The 17,652-nt window shown below is 29.5% G+C and overlaps 1 protein-coding gene across 1 annotated transcript; it reads left to right on the forward strand.

Annotated features, from left to right (window-relative positions):
* Positions 4,009-8,236, forward strand: LOC104757820 (homeobox-leucine zipper protein HDG10-like). The gene is made up of 10 exons (XM_010480608.2): positions 4,009-4,153; positions 4,276-4,393; positions 4,568-4,759; positions 5,516-6,010; positions 6,136-6,234; positions 6,324-6,533; positions 6,701-6,881; positions 7,123-7,391; positions 7,510-7,599; positions 7,769-8,236. Exons 1-10 carry the CDS (start codon positions 4,029-4,031, stop codon positions 8,132-8,134), a joined length of 2,145 nt encoding a protein of 714 aa, XP_010478910.1. The 5' UTR covers positions 4,009-4,028; the 3' UTR covers positions 8,135-8,236.

Here is a 17,652-nt window from a genome sequence, read left to right on the forward strand (position 1 = left end):
CGTCCCCTGAGATAACTGAAGGAACTGCACCTCCAACCGGTCCAATGCCTCCCTAGGAAAATACTTGCGGTTGAACTCCAAGACGAAGTCAGCCCAAGTCATCTCCCTCTGCACCCTCCTAGCAACCACGGATCTCCACCACAACTCAGCATCACCACCCAAAAAGTAGACCCCTATGTCCACCCAAAACTCCCCAGGACATCTCAGAATATGGAAGTTACGTTCCACACTCGTCCTCCACGCATCCGCAGCAGTAGGATCTGTACCACCCAAAAACCTCTCAGTGAACAGACCCTTCATCTCCTTGAGCATAGCCAAATAACGTCCATGAACTCCCACAACCGCAACCACTGGCTGCCGCTCCTCCGCCACAACTGGTGGCACTACCTGAGCCTGAGCCGGTACCACTGGTGGTAACCGCTCTAACACATGTGCTAGCATAGCCGCAAAGTCAGTACCAGAGACTCCACCTGCTGGGACTCCCACACCCGGAACCCTAGCATCACCGGCCACTGGAGCATCAATACCGCCCCCTCCTGCCACACTCATGGAATCCCCCGGAACACCCTGCGACTCACCAACACCCTCAGTTGTCACACTCTGGTCCTCTGCCTCACTAACCACTGGGACTCTGTCCCTACCACAACCACGTCCGCGCCCACGACTATGTCCGCGTCCACGGCCTCGACCAGCCACAGCCTCATCTCTGACCATCTGCACTACCATGAACAGAAGGCTAAGCAAACAATTTCTATTATAACACAGAAACATAAACTCACCGTGGAATCACACAATCGGCTCGAAGAGGATGTTCTAGGACTCCATGCCACACACAATTGACTAACTCACATAATCAACCAAGACATGCAATCCCAAACATCTACAACAGAAACCTAGTGAACCCAAACCTAGAACCGTAAGGGCTCTGATACCAAAATGAAACGACCGACCCCTTTTTTTTTTTAAATAATAAATAATAATATAATAATATAATATAATAAATAAACTACAACTAGTGGTCCCATACCCACTAGCCACCTAACCACAATCACAACCAACCGCGGAATAACCAATACCAATCAATATCCAAATAATAATCCGATAATAACCAATAATCATAACATTAACAATATCCAATAATCAAATAGCAGAAATCATAGAACCAACAACCTAGTGATGTTCTAATGACTCAACTCTAGCAACCTAGCAAGCAAGACAACATCAAATCGAGTCCCTAGAACATCCTCCTCTTTATTGCCTTGATTCCACGATCACACTTTGCCTTTACCATCAAACAACATTCAACAATCAACAATAACAAAACAGGACTCTGCATCGACCGATACCAACATGCATCGACCGACACCAGATGGAGGTTGCGTCGACCGACGCAAGATCTGCGTCGACCGATGCAAGGTTAACTTGCATCGACCAATGCAAGATATGCATCGACCGACGCATGCTCGACAACCCTAGAGTTTATGCGTCGTCCTCGCATCTGCATCGACCGATGCACAAAGTGCATCGACCGATGCAATGCCGAGCATCGTTTTCCTCCGAAGCTTCTCGCCGGATCTTCGTTCCTGCAACCACGAAACTCGATCCCAAGCCACAAGAAAGCTTCCCAACGTCCCAAATAATAATCTAACCAGCCTAACAACACATAACAAGCAAATCAGAGAGATCTCTAGCTTAGATATGCCATGGTCATGCACTTACCTTTGCCACAGAAGAATCTGAACCTCAAACAACCAAGAACACGCTCCTAGGAAGCTCCTACAACGTCCTAAGCCTCAGATCTCTACAGAAACGCCTCCAAACTCCAAGAAATCACCAAGAACTCTCAATAACTTTTTCTCTCCTTTCGTTTCTCTCAAAAACGGATCCCCACGATTAATGAGACAAAAAACGACTTAAGGGTTTTCTTTACCCAAAAACGCAGCGTTTGACTTAAGTCAAAACGCAGAGACTCAACCTTGCATCGGTAACATTTGCATCGACCGATGCAACTCCCAAACCGGGATTTCGGTTCACGGATGTTACACGGACCATCTGTAAGGGCAACCATATAATGATCAATACTCCCTCCGTTTTAATTTAATTGTCGTTCTAGGACTTGATTTTCGTTTCATATTAGTTGTCGTTTTAGATTTTTAATGCAGATGTTTGATGAATATTCCATTTTATCTTTACTGTTTTAAAGTTTCAACCAATGAAAAATTATAAAATATATTAATAAAGAGCAAAACAGAAAATTTAATAGTTTCCTTAATTTATGTGCAAAAACCTTAAACGACAATTAAAAAAAAAACAGAGGGAGTATTTCGTAAGGCTGTGGATCATGGTTGCTCACATCTTAAATATTATTTTGATTAATTAAGAGGTTCTAGACCGAAACCCATATATCCCCTCAAGTCGAAAATTAGAACATGTGATATGGTCTCGTCCCAAGAGCCACTCAAACCAACGACCTTTAGACTTTTGCCTAAAAAAATTATCAGTTTGACTCTTGGTCAAATCTTTAACATTACATGTTGTAAAATAACATATCATGATTTTTCCGTAGGCAGGAAATCACCAGACATATACTAATAAATTTTTGGCTTTATTTTGATCATTATTGTTATTCAATCCATATGTGAAAATATATATTTCCATACATATCAAAATATAATATGTGAAGACTTTGTTTGTTGCCTATATATCTATTGGTTACTGACATATTATTTTATAAAAAATCTTAAAAATAGTCATAATATATATAATTTTTTTCTAGGAGTTATCGTAATATTATGAACCAGTTTGTTCAAAATAATAACGACTTAACATACTATTTTTTTTTACTGATGAATAAATTAGAAGGATAATTGAATGTTTTTTTTGTTTTAGAAAAAGATATTAGATTATTTTGGCCATTGCTAAGTTAATTTTTTACATAGAAAATTAATTGATATTAGATTTCAGAAATTTCATACTAGTATTAATATACATAAATGTTTATTTGGTCAACAATTTTGTGAGAAACCTTATAAGAAATGCGACTCACCTCATCATCCTTTTTATAATGTTATTCACGTCGACAAAAACCGACCTAAAACCAAAGTCATACTATGCGGGTAATGCGACTAATTATTTGCTTCTCAACTAGATTGGATTTTCCTCTTCAACCTCCGTTGGCTTAATTGAGCAATTTGAGTAACAAAAAATCATATTTGTAAATACATATTTTAATAATATGATGAGATGATCAAGAGAACCAAACAAAGATGAGAAGAAGAATATGGAGAAAATTTTATTATCAGTATTATCTTTCCAGTCCTCTGCAATTAGGCTATGTCCACCATTACTGAAGGATCATCTTGCTTTTACTAACTAATTCAAAATAAAATTTTATATGGTAGACTATATTACGAACATATATCGTTTTGGCATTTATTTTCTGAGGAATATTGAGGAAGTTACACCTTATTTTAATATAGGCAAATGACTTATCAAGTAATTTACAAAATATTCGTTATTCAACAGAATCAATAAATGTTCAAATGTAGTATCTTTGATTATTATTCTTACTATATTTTTAATATAAAATGTTTATCATATTTTGGATTTATAACCATGTATTTCATACAATTGCTATTTATAAACATCGATAGTCATAAATCTAAAATATAATATAAAACAATTTTCCCTTTACTGATATTTAATAGTAAATATAATTTATAAATTACCTTTTGAAATAACATCCCCAGAAAGTTAAAAATCTATAGTAAGATTTTTGTCCATAGATGGTTTTGTTTTGTATTGTTTTATTTTGAAGCTTTCCCTACTAGTTCCATTTATTAATTAAATTTCAAGGCAAGAAAATAAATATTCAAAATGATGACCAGAACAAGAATCTTATTACATTATTTTCCTAAAACATTTTCCCATTAGATTTATAAATAAGCAACTTTTAACTTTTAAGTTGTTCATATCTTCAAGTTATTCATATCTCTTGGTATTCTAGCTTTTAGTGGGTAACAAAAAAAATGGTTTCTAGCCGTGATGACACTTCAATCGATGAACGGGGAACTTCTTCTATGGACACCAACGACAATCAGGAGAGGAGCAATCACCAACACCACTCCAATCATCAAATCCATAGGCTGGAAGAGTAAGATCTTTATTTAATTTAATTAATTAAAATTTATTATTATTATTATTATTATTATTTTAGCTGGCTTCTTGAGTCATACATTAATAGTTTAATTAATATATAATTTTGATTGATTTAAGGTACTTTAATGAATGTCCGCATCCAGACGATTTGCAGAGACGTCGGTTGGCGGAAGAGCTGAATTTGAAGCCTAAACAAATCAAGTTTTGGTTTCAAAACAAAAGAACCCAAGTTAAGGTATTCGTCTTACCTATGCATGTTTTGTTTTGTACTATATAGTTTCCTATATATAATACAGAGTGATTTAATTTAATTAAACCGATTAATGGTGATTGACTTTTTCATTGTTATTGTTCATATGTTGTTGTTGAGATGTTTGTATACCACATGAGAGTGATTTATGTTTTGTAGATTCAAAATGAAAAAGCAGAGAACGCAGAGCTTAGAATAGATAACCTGAAAATGAAATGTGAAAACGAAGCAATGGAAGAGGCCCTGAAGACTGTGGTTTGCCCTCCATGTGGTGGTCGTCATCCTGGGAGAGAAGAGCAATTACTTTATCTCCGAAAATTGCGTGCAGAGAACGCTTTTCTCGAAAGAGAGGTACGTGTTAATGCAAATACTTATCCAATACAAATTTATTTTGATTAGTATTCATTTTAACTAGCTTATATATAGTATGACGCTAAATAGAACTTTAACTATTTTTACTGGTGATTTTTTGTTTTTGAAACAAATTGTCGAAGTATGTATAGGATTAGTTTTAGCCAGCTCATATAGAACTTTAATTTCTAATGCTAATTAAATTAATTTTTCTAGTGATGATTGTTTTTGGAATAAATAGTCGAATTATGTATATATGTATATAAATAATTCGAACTTTTGAATTTGATTATGCGCTTATATGAACGAGAAAATGATCTATTTACTTTTATTCGTTTTTCAAATTATACTTGGTACATTTTCTTGCACAAAATAGTTTAGAAAACATGTAATCTTCTTATTGCATCATATATAATATCAAATCAAGTATTAAAATTATTTTTGATTTCTCATAACTTATATAATTAAAAAAATACTAATGAATTAATTATGTTAAATATATACATTAAATTGAATATTCTGGGTGTTAACATTTTTAAGCAAACATTTTTTTTTCTTTCATTTATTGATTTTGACAATAGGTAATTAAGTAATTATTTTTTTTGTCATACAACTTTGACATAAATTTTAGAAATTAAACATTTCCTGACTTCCATCCAATATGAAATGTTTATTTTACAGTGACTATATGAGATTATTTTTAACAAAAAGTTGTATCGAAAAAAATAAAATCACTAATATTTTTGTTAATATCAGCGTGAAAGACTCTCAACCTACGTAAGCCAGCACAGAGGTCACTCAATACCTAGCTTTGATGCCTATCTCCACGGTCCATCAACCTCCAATAATCGTCCTGCTTCATATGGAACCTCTTCCAACCATCTCCCCACACAATCAAGCTTGTTAAGAGGTCCATATACTCGTGAAAACATCAACGTTACCCCACCACCTAAGCCGCAAAATTCGGTACTGTTGCAGCATTTCCAACCGCTACCTCAACCGGAGAAAATTGTAATGTTTGAAATGGCGGCAAAAGCGGTGGCAGAGGTTATGAGTCTCATTAAAATGGAAGAATCAATGTGGATTAAATCTTCTATTGATGGTAGGCTCGTCATTGATCCAGGGAACTATGAGAAAATATCTACTAAGATTAACCATTTTAAGAGCACAAATGTTCGTCCTGAGTCTTCTAAGGAAGTGGTGGTGGTTCAAATGGCTGCAACAAACTTGGTCGACATGTTCTTTGATACAGTGCGTACTTATGCCATTTTATTCGAAGCTAACATCATCAAATGGATTATCAAGTTTCTTCTTACATTTTTCATGAAAAAAACTAAAATCTTCTTACGTTTTTAATCACAATAAATATATTGCAGGAGAAATGGGCGAGGCTTTTTCCAACAATTGTGAACGAAGCTAAAACGCTTCACGTGTTGGATTCCATCGACCATGGAAGACAAACATTCTCAAAAGTGGTACGAATCTTAAAATAATTAAATTTTTGTTTTAACGTCTAGACTTACTACATCAACATTTGGTGAAACTGGATGATAAATAAAAATAGATATATGAGCAAGAGCACATATTGTCGCCCTTGGTGCCACCTAGACAGTTTATAATCCTAAGAAGTTGCCAACAAGTAGAAGAAGATCTCTGGTTGATAGCTGACGTTTCCTGTCATCTCCCAAACGTTGAGTTGGATTTTACGGCTCCGCTTTGTACCAAACGTCCCTCCGGTGTTCTCATACAAGCCTTGCCCGATGGTAGCTCTAAGGTCTCTCTTTCCTCTTTGATACATTTTAAATCGTTTACAACACATAAAACACTTATGTTTTAATTTTTAATTATTTTTCTCTCAATTACCTTTTCACTTATTTTTCTCTCGGTTTTTTTTTTAATTTACCTTTCTTAAACCCAAAAAATAACAAAGAATATGGGCAGGTGACGTGGATAGAGCATGTGGAAGTGAATGATAATGTGCGGCCACATAGGCTTTACAAAGATCTCTTATACAGCGGTTTTGGCTACGGAGCTCGACGTTGGACTGTTACTCTTGAGAGGATGTGTGAGAGGCTGTCTCTCTACTCCATGTCTGACTTCCCAGCCACTGATCACGCCGGAGGTACTTACACTATTGCTATGTATATATACTTAGTTGCTATGTATATATATCTACTCCATATCTGACTTCCCAGCCACTGACATAAACAAAATTGATCAGCATTTTTTTTTTCTATACTTAGTTGATTATTCGTACAACAAATAAGTAACTTGAAATGTGTTATATATGTGCGGATCCAATATTGACCACAAGTGCTAGTTTTTACTATTTATTAAAAAAAAGTTTTCATTTCTTATTGTAGTAGTGAAAACAATAGAAGGCAGAAGGAGCGTAATGAATTTGGGAGAAAGAATGTTGAAGAACTTTGCATGGATAATGAAAATGTCTGACAAACAAGATTTCTCGCAACAGTGTGATACTAATAACAGCGGAGTTAGGATTTCGGTGCGGACAAACATAGAGGCCGGTCAACCAACCGGTCTCATTGTCTGCGCCAGTTCATCTTTATATCTCCCTCTTACTCCTCTCAGAGTGTACGATTTCCTTAGCAACCTGGAGGTTCGTCACCAGGTAAACGGCTTAATCAGTTTTTTTTTTTTTTTTGTTAGATGTCGTTATCTTCCACATGATTTTTTTTTCCTTGTTGGGTCATTAACAAGAAATCTAATAATATTTGAAATTTTAAAAGTGGGACGTTCTCTGCCATGGGAATCCAGCGACTGAGGCTGCTCGTTTTGTCACCGGATCGGACCAAAAGAACAACGTGACTTTTCTCAAGGTATATTACTCCTACTAAAAAACCTTATGATTTTTATAGGATATAAAATTATAAATTAACATTTTTTTTCTTTCTTTTAACTCATTATAACTAGAATTCATATAGAAATGTTATTTTTCATTATTTCTAGGCCTTGCATTAACTATGATTATTCTTATATATTATGTAGCCGTCAAGTGGAGGGGATAATAGTGAGTTGATGATACTACAAGATGGCTTCATAGATGCATTAGGAGGTATGTTTGTCTACGCTCCAGTGGATCTAAACACAGCATACTCAGCCATTTCAGGCCAAGTTGATCCTTCCACCATTCCCGTCCTCCCTTCCGGTTTCATCATCTCCCGTGACAGCCGTCGTCCTTCTGTGGGTGAGCTTGACAGTGGACGCATGACACTCCTCACCGTGGCTTTCCAAATTCTTGTCTCTGGTTCAAGTCACTCTATAGATCTCAACGTGGAAGATTCTGCCACCACAGTCCATATCTTGATTAGCTCCACCGTTCAAAGGGTCAAAGCAATGCTTAACTGCGAATGATGCATGGTCAGTGTGAGTTTGGTTAAGTGACCACTTTCCAAATCTAAACTCTTTGGTATTTTTGTTTTTAAACTTGAAATAAGTGATAAGAGTATTTTCTGTTTGATCCTCTAAGGAGAGTCGTACTTTTTCGTATTTTTTGTTGGTCGTTATCTTATTACAATAAATTTCTAAAGCAAGGGCCTTAGATAAAACAATATTCAAGTTGTTGCCTTTTGGCATGTTTAATTTGTTTGTGATATTGTTGTTGGATTGATAAGGGTTGAAATTCTTTCCTTTTGTTTATTTGATAATTTTTTTATTTGCTTTAAAACATCGTATATGTGATTATTTTATTTGTTTTAAAAGTTTTTTTTTGGATGGAACACTATGTCATGAAATCATATACTGAATATGACTTAATAACATCTATTTTGTAAGATATATTCTAGTATATCTAGATTTTGACTTGTGGTATAATGCGAATTAAGTTATGTGATAAAAAAATTAATTTTTGTTTGTTAATTTTATTTGATTTGTTTACTGTTTAAAATTATATATTATATTTTGATTGTAAATTCTATGACTTAACCTATAGTATAACACATATTAATTTTAGGACCAAATATGTAACATATGTTTGTCAAAATCATCGCGACCGAAAAAGCCCTACCAAACAACATTATTCCAAACTTAAATTTAAGCCGAGAAATTATATTTTTGTAATTTTAACCCATGCTCTAGCAAGAAATCATATTTCTTGAATTTTTTCATATTATAGTGACATATTATTGACCCGACCCGTGTTATAACAAATAAAATTAGAGTGTTTATAATTTTTAACTTTTTGATCTAACATATATTTATGATATTCTTAAAAATATTAAATTAAACTATTTTTAAAGATTCTAAATTAAATTATTTAAAAAGTTTTTTATAGTATGAAAACTCTTTTTAAGGTCCGTTTTCCATTTTCGAAATGTTTTAGAAACGGAAACTCGCGGAAACACGAAAACAAACCACGGAAACATGATTCCTAAAAATCTTTGTTTAGAAACACGATGAAAACTCCGTTTCCGTTTTGGATACACGACGAAAAATCTTTTTTAGTTTAGAAAATTAATAAATAAAATAATTTAAAAATATATATTCACAATACATATAAATATATAATATTATTAGTGTTTAATTCACTTATTTAATATTTATGTTTTGAATTTGTGTTGTTTCAAATTTTTGTTTTGATATAGGTTTTAATGTTTGGTACTTTATTATGTATATACATATATATATCCATATCTTGTTATATAAAGTTGGGTTTTCAAAGTTAGCCATTAACAGGATCATGACACGTGTCAAATATACTAATGAGATGTTGACACATGTCAAAAAATTATTATTTTTCAAAACAGCTAAGTATTAAACAAAAAAAACAATTCATTAAGCATGTATATTATTATTAATCAACAAATAGTGAATAACAAATTATTATTATTAATCAACAAATAGTGAATAACAAATTTTAAAAGAACAACATAAGTTATGTCCAAAGAATTATTATTTTTGAAACGTAATAGGATAGCTAATTAAGAGAATAACATTATATCTACATAAAAATTATGTTTGTGAAGTGACCTTAGTGCAATGACCATTGGTAAGTCCGCACCATCATACCAGGGATCAAGTCTTGTTCTCTACGAATGTAGGGATTTGGCTAACGAGCAGGCCTGTTGTGGCCCATATGTTGACAAAAAAAAAATATTATATGTTTATATCGAAAGCTTTGATCTTTGATTTTTGTTACCAATATAATTTTGCCGATCTATTGCGTGGGTCTTTGATTCGTGCGGGTTCTTTAATGGAAGGTATCAGATGCAATGAAATAGAATCAAAGTATATAAAGCCCGCTAATTTAATCGAGGATGGAGACATTGATGGAGGTTCCAAAAGTGATTCTACAGTTAGTAGCATTATAAGTTTGAAAGATTAGTCGGTGAGTGATGTTTCTGGTCAAAATCTAGAGTTTTCTCTACTGAATAATGTTGATGATTCCGGTAATGAAACAAGAGCTGCTTGATCGTGTAATTGAGAAGTGATTTTCAAATTTGGGAAGTTGGAATTGTAAACCATTTTAAAGTTAGTTTCAAACTGGATTTGGTTCGTAAATCGTTTAAACCTAGGTATATGGAGAAATATATGAGAACTTTTGATTCAGATAGAAATAAGTTGAGAATTTACAATTCAAGAATATTTGAGACGAGATCATAGTTTTAAGTAGTTTTGGTACAATGCAATACTTCTGAGGAGTAAATAGGTCATTGATCATTAACGTGATTATGACATATGTCATGTTTTGGATTGTTTATAAAGTTTCTATTTTGTATATTTGAATTATTTAAGACTTATATATATCATCGTGATTATAATTTCTCCAGTTGTCACAAAACAATTATAACAATAAAATATCTTTGAAGTTAAAAAAAATTATGTCACAAAACAATTTTTGTAATTATAGATGGTGATAAAGAGTATATTTTAACAATAAAATAATTTTGGATATAAGAACATATTTTTAATGGTAAAACATAGAGTAAAATTGTACATGCTTACTAATTGAATGTTGCTTTGATGAATTATTTGCATGTAAAATATTTTGTGAATAAGTTGTAAAACAGTTTTAAAATTTGATAATAATAATATTTGTAATCATGAATATTTGGCAAAAGTTTTGGTGGGATATAGTTTAGTTTTAAATTATTGTAATAATTGTTATAATATATTAAAATATAAAAATATAAATAAGTGTATGAAGATAAATACAAATATGATTTTTTCTCTAACTAAAATTATTTATATATTTAATTCAAGAAATAAAGTTTCTTTTTATATTTTTAAAAATTTGTTTAAGATTTATGATTTATTTTCTTCAACAATTTTTAAACCATCGTACGGGCCCTTATCTAGTATATATATACATACGTTTCCAAAACGTTTCCATTTCTTAATTTTAGAAAAAATCGTTTTTCGTTTCCAAAACATTTTGCTTCCGCATATCCAATCCGTTTTTATGCAACCTAGTTAATAAAACTATACAATTCAACAAAAAAAAATATATGGAATGAATTTAAATATTTAAATTTTGACCCGTTATTCAGTCAAAATTTTCTGATAAAGTTAGGTAAGATTTTATTTTTAGTATAATCGGAAATCACTTGTAATCTGCAAAGTGATTAATTTCTATCAATTTCTGAGATTTTTTTGACTATATATGGTTTAGTAAAATATTTTTTGAAAAATTTATTTTATTATTTGGAATATCCTTTTTAAGAGATCATAATCCTAAATCTATATAACCTATCAAATAATCAATCTTAGTTATAATATATATTAATATTATATAGTTTACCAATTTGAAGTCGTGTAGTTCCGTTTTATTAAAAAGAGAATTGCTTAATTAATTTATGTTTTAATCTATCATTATTTTTGATATTTCTTTCTTTATATATATATATAACACATTAATTAATATGACTAATTATTCTGTTTATCTATATCAAAACTATACCAACGGAAATGGATTGCGAAGCTTTTTACTTGACAGATATGTGTAGGATGTGATATATATGATGATGACGTTGATTAGATCCACAAGGGTAAAAGTAAACAAAGGGTTTTTTGTGATACCAAAGAATGTTGTGACTTGTGAGTCTGTGATTAGGTTAACGATTTGTGACTTAAAGATCACATTATGAACAATATAAGTCTAACAATTGATTTAACTCCTGAATTATAGTCACTAGAAGGGACAATCTTGGTTCATAAGCTACCTTCAACTTTATTAATTTAAACAAATTTACGGTGTTTACTTCCAGATATAAAACGCCAATGATAATAACAGAAAAAATTGGAAAGAGCAACAAGTAAACGACGCAATTTGATAGTTGAATAATCATTTTTTTCTTTTCTTTTCAAACGCATATATATATATATATATATATACTAGAGAGACTAGAAATTGACCCTCATATTGATCTGGTTATTTTGTTTTGTTTTGTTATTCAACTTTTTTAGTTTTTATTTAGTTGGGGCATTTTGACACTAATAAAATTCAACTACTATAAGCTTCTAAAATTATTGTTTGAAGACAATATATTTTGCCTATAACAATACTATCTGAAAAAGTGTATGAATATAGTTAGAGGAAATAGATAATGAACTTCATATCGATATATATAAGAAACAATGAGAAGGTTAAGAGATATAAAATGTAGAGTTATTTTTTTTGGTTTTTTTTTTGTGATGAAGAAAAGTTAAAATATTCTCATGAGAAACATATGGTATCCACATAATATGTTCACGTAGAATTATCTAAATCAAATTCTTCATATATTTTTATTTAATTGATTCGATATTTCATTGCAATTATGATTTTTAGTTGATCATTAAAAAATTTTAAAATAGAAAATTTTAATAAATATATATAATATTTTTTAAAAATGACTTAATAGTTTTCAAGAAATAATGCTAATTTATATATTGTTTTTTTTAAACGACTGTAATTATACTAAATAAAAGTAGGAGCTATAAGCTTCTAAAGCTGTCCACCTAAGCTTTAAAACAACTAATAGGGATTCAACATGTCACTAATTAACATTTTTTAAAATTTACAGAATTTTATATATTAAGAATTATTTTAAACAACCTATCAGGATTTGACATGTCATTCATTAACATTTTCTAAATTTCCAGAATTTTTTAGAAAAAGGAATATTTTAAATTTATGGAAATAAAAAAAAACTATGTACAATATCCCACATTGGCTAGAAAATTTTTAGACAATGGTTCAAACCAGTCTAAATAAGATTAATATGCTTCCAACAACGAATGAGCAGGAAAGCTTGATTTATCAGGCGTCCAAGTTTAAAAGTTTTATTCGGTTTGATCCGGTTTTTTATTTGATCAAACTAAAACTTTAAAAAGTTTCAAAAAAATATTATAATATTTAAATTTTTAAAAATTTTAAAATTATAATATTTAAAAACTTTTTAAAAGCTAAGGTTTAAAATATTATAAATATTGAAACTTTTTAAAAGGTTCAAATATTATATTCGAACCTTTTAAAAGTTTAAAAAATTATAAATATTGAAACTTCTAAAAGTTTTAGCTTTAAAAAGGTTTCAAAATATTATAATTTTAAAATTTTAAAAATTTCTTAACATTTAAGAGAATTTGTTAAAAATACCCCTTTTGATATATCCCTTTTCAAAAATACCCTCTTTTCTGGCAATTTTTATTTTTGCCCTCTTTTAATTTTTAATGACCATTTTACCCTTAGATGAAAATTATTTTATTCAATAAAAAGAAAAACAAAATTTTCCCACAAAAAAATTTCCGACATATTTTCCCGCCAAAAGCTTTTCGAAAAAAATTTCCCGATAAAAATTTTCTACAAAAAAATTTTCCCGCCAAAAAAAAATTACAAGGTTTTTAAAAGGTTTTATAAAGTTTCTACCTTATAAAACCCTTATAAACACCTTGTAAAGGCTTTTACTTGATTTTTTAAAGAGTTTTAAAAGGTTTTTTAACCACCTTGTAAAAGGTTTTACAAGATTTTTACAAGGTTTTTAAAAGGTTTTAAAAGGTTTTTAAAAGGTTTTTAAAAGGTTTTCAAATAGTTTTTAAAAAGATTTTTAAAAGGTTTTTAAACACCCTGTAAACGCTTTTACAATGTTTTTGAAAACCTTGTAAAAGTTTTTATAAGATTTTTAAAAGAGTTTTAAAAGGTTTTTAAACACCTTGTAAACGCTTTTAAAAGCTTTTTAAAAGCATTTACAAGGTTTTTAAAAGCGTTTACAATGTGTTTAAAAACCTTTTAAAAACATTGTAAATGCTTTTAAAAGTTTTAAAAGCGTTTACAATGTTTTTAAAAGGTATAAATTTCAATATTTTTGGCGAGAAAAAATTTCGATTTTGGCGGGAAAAAATAATTTTTTCGGGGAAAATTTTCGATTTTGGCGGGAAAAAAAAATTTTGGTGGGAAATTTTTTTGGTGGGAAAATATTTTCGATTTTGATGACTGTACATTTTTGCTGTCACTCAAAAAAGGGTAATTTGGTTATTTTGTATATAAAGAGGGGTAGTTTTAAAAATGGTCAACATGAAGTGGTATTTTTAAAAAGGGGTATGGAAAAAGGGACATTTTTGAGAATGCCCCAACATTTAAAAGGTTTTTAAAACCTACGCTTTAAAACAACCAATAGGGATTCAACATGTCACTAATTAACATTTTTAGAAATTTGCAGAATTTTATATATTAAGAATTATTATAAACAACCTATCAGGATTTGACATGTCATTCATTAATATTTTCTAAATTTCCAGAATTTTTGAGAAAAAGGAAATTTTAAATTTATGGAAATAAAAAAACTATGTACAATATCCCACATTGGCTAGAAAAGTTTTAGACAATGGTTCAAACCAGTATAAATAAGATTAATATGCTTCCAACAACGAATGAGCAGGAAAGCTTGATTTATCAGGCATCCAAGTTAAAAAGTTTTATTCGGTTTGATCCTGTTTTTTATTTGATCAAACTAAAACTTTAAAAAGTTTTAAAAAAATATTATAATATTTAATTTAAAATTTTTTTAAAATATTATAAATATTGAAAATTTTAAAATCTCATAGCTTTTAAAATTTTTAAAAATTTTATAATTTTTTAAAAATTTTATAATTTTAAAATTTTAATATATAATAATTTTAAAGTTTTAATAGTTTGAAATATTATAAATATTGAAACTTTTTAAAAGGTTCAAATATTATATCCAAACATTTTAAAAGTTTAAAATATTATAAATATTGAAACTTCTAAAAGTTTTAGCTTTAAAAAGGTTTCAAAATATTTTTATTTGCTTGATTTATGCTTATTTATCAGGTTTCCAAATTTAAAAGTTATTTGATTTATTTTAGCAGATTAATTTTTTTAAAGGTTTAAATATTTTTTATAGAATGTTTAGAAATATTATAAATACCTCCATAAAAATGTTAAAATATTATAACTATTTAAACTCTATAAAAAGTAAAAGTTTCATTAATATTTAACTCTAAAAAAAAATGTTACAGATAATTAAAATACATCTAAAGTTTGAAATATTTTAAATATTTAATCTCTTTTAAAAATTTAAAAGTTTAAGAATTACTAAATATTATATGTCAAATTTTTTAATATCTTGAAAATATCTTACTTATCTCCGTTTGTGCTTTATATATATCTCTTATGAGCTGTAAAACATGTTTTTGTGTATAACTTTATAGATGATTTGATACTTTTACAGTAAAATTTTTATTTTTAAGTCTAAGAAAAAAAGATTGACGTCGCAAGACATTGATTTGATGTTATTTAAGTTTAAAGAAGAAGGATCGACGAAAAGCACAAATATTGTTTTTACTATACATGAGTTCATATTACTTTCTCTGCAAGTAAGGATTTTGGTTTGAGAAATATATGGATGAAATTATCAATAATTGGGTGCATGTGTTGACTATGCTGGTTTTCATGAATTGCATAATTTTTATGAGAAAAAAAGATTTTAGTCTTGGAGTTTGATGGGTTAACAAGTTGGGTGGTAGTCTAAAAAAAAATGTTTTTTCAGTGAAAGAATGTGAAAAAGTTGACGAGGAAGCACAAGAAGAAGAGTATAACAAAGAACTAGACGGTAAAAGTAACGATGTAAGGTCACCAGTTTGATCCGCTTCGCCTGGACGTCAAGTTAGATTCATGATTTTTTTATCAGATTTGATTTTAAAACACAACTGATTTTTATATTTTTAAAAATTATGTATATGAAATTTAATTTTTTACTATTATTAAAGTTTTGTGTAAAATAATATTTCATTACCGTCATCAATCATATATAATTTTTATCAAAATAAATCAAATAAACCCACGCATAGCGTGGGTTCAAAACCTAGTATTGTATAAGAATAAGATTAATCATGTGATGTAATATAGGGAGAATTTCAAAAATGCCTCTTTTCCCATACCACTTCTCAAAAATGCCCATTTAAAAAAAAACTTTATCCAAAATACTTCTAAAAGTTTGAAATATATTAAAACAAGTGTGTAATCCTATAAAAGCACAGTAGCACACACAAACTACTTTTATACGTGTATTAAATTGTTACAAATATTCTATAAATCTGAATAAATAATTTTTAAATCTTATAAAAACTTTTAAAAGTTTGTTAAATTATCTTGTAAAACCTTTTAAAAACCATTTAAAACCTTACAAGAGCTTGGATCGAATTTCCAAGTAGTATTTAGTGTCAAGAAATACCTTCTCAATTGTATAAAAGTTTATAAGTTTTTCAAATTTAATAAGAGATTTTTTTGAAAATGGACAGCTAAAAGTGATATTTTTGAAAAGAGCATTTCTTAAAAATTCTCAAATAATATAACTATATAGAATGTATACTTTAATATATGTACATAATGGTGGGGGAAGCAATATTTTTTTTATTTAAGGGAATTATGAAAAAACTTGAAAATTTAAATTCATATATAAACCTATAAAAATATGAAGCAAGAAAATATATGAATAAAAGTCTACTATAGATTTTTAATTTTAAATTCACTCTATTTGTTATTATAACCTTACAAAATAAATTGAGAATGTGTTAGAAACTTTTAGGATACCATTTTTCAAAAATACTCTTTTTTGAACATTTTCATTTTTACCCTCTTTTACACAATTACAATATGTTAAATTAATTTTTAGAATTTTTTCTAAGTTTGAGTTCTCTATTTTACATTTAGGTTATCGTTTTTAGATATTGTGATTTAGTATTTGGAATTTAGGGCTAAAAATTAAGTTATTTTATACATAAGAAGAATTTTTTTGAAAATAGATAATATACAAAAGTATTTTTATAAAGTGACACAGAAAAAGAGGTATTTTTGAAAATGTTTCAACAAACTTTTGTAATTATAATCTTCAAAATAGTTGTAAGTCAAAGAAGAGGAGATACATTGAGGACCGAAGGGGGAGATCTTTTGAGTAAGACTTTGGTGAACATAGAGAGATACAATATCGTCGCTGAACCTCTCGCCAGTTTCATGTCCTCCCAAAAGTCTTTCTCGATTTTTTAATTATATATATAAAGTTTAATTACAATAGTCTTTTAAGTTACATTATGTTTTAGTTGAAAACTTAACAGTACAAGCAATTCAGTTGTTTAGCTGACCCTTGACAAGTACGATTTCTCCATCAACCATTTCAGTTATTTTTTTTTTTTCTTTCACCTTAATATTTATTTATTTTATTTATTAAGGATTACATAGTTAGTAATTACTTAGTATTATAAGATGTGTAAAAATATACACCCTCCCGACACAGAATCGACGCTCACGAAACTGACATTTTTGTTTACTCATTGACCGTCTTCTAATTAAGTTGTAGATAGTGTATGAGGACAGGATGTGTATTAATATATATACTATATATGATATGAATTTCAAATACTATTCGGAGAAAAAAATG

Source organism: Camelina sativa, chromosome 17 (genome assembly GCF_000633955.1).
Source record: "Camelina sativa cultivar DH55 chromosome 17, Cs, whole genome shotgun sequence".
In the NCBI taxonomy this organism is placed as follows: domain Eukaryota; kingdom Viridiplantae; phylum Streptophyta; class Magnoliopsida; order Brassicales; family Brassicaceae; genus Camelina; species Camelina sativa.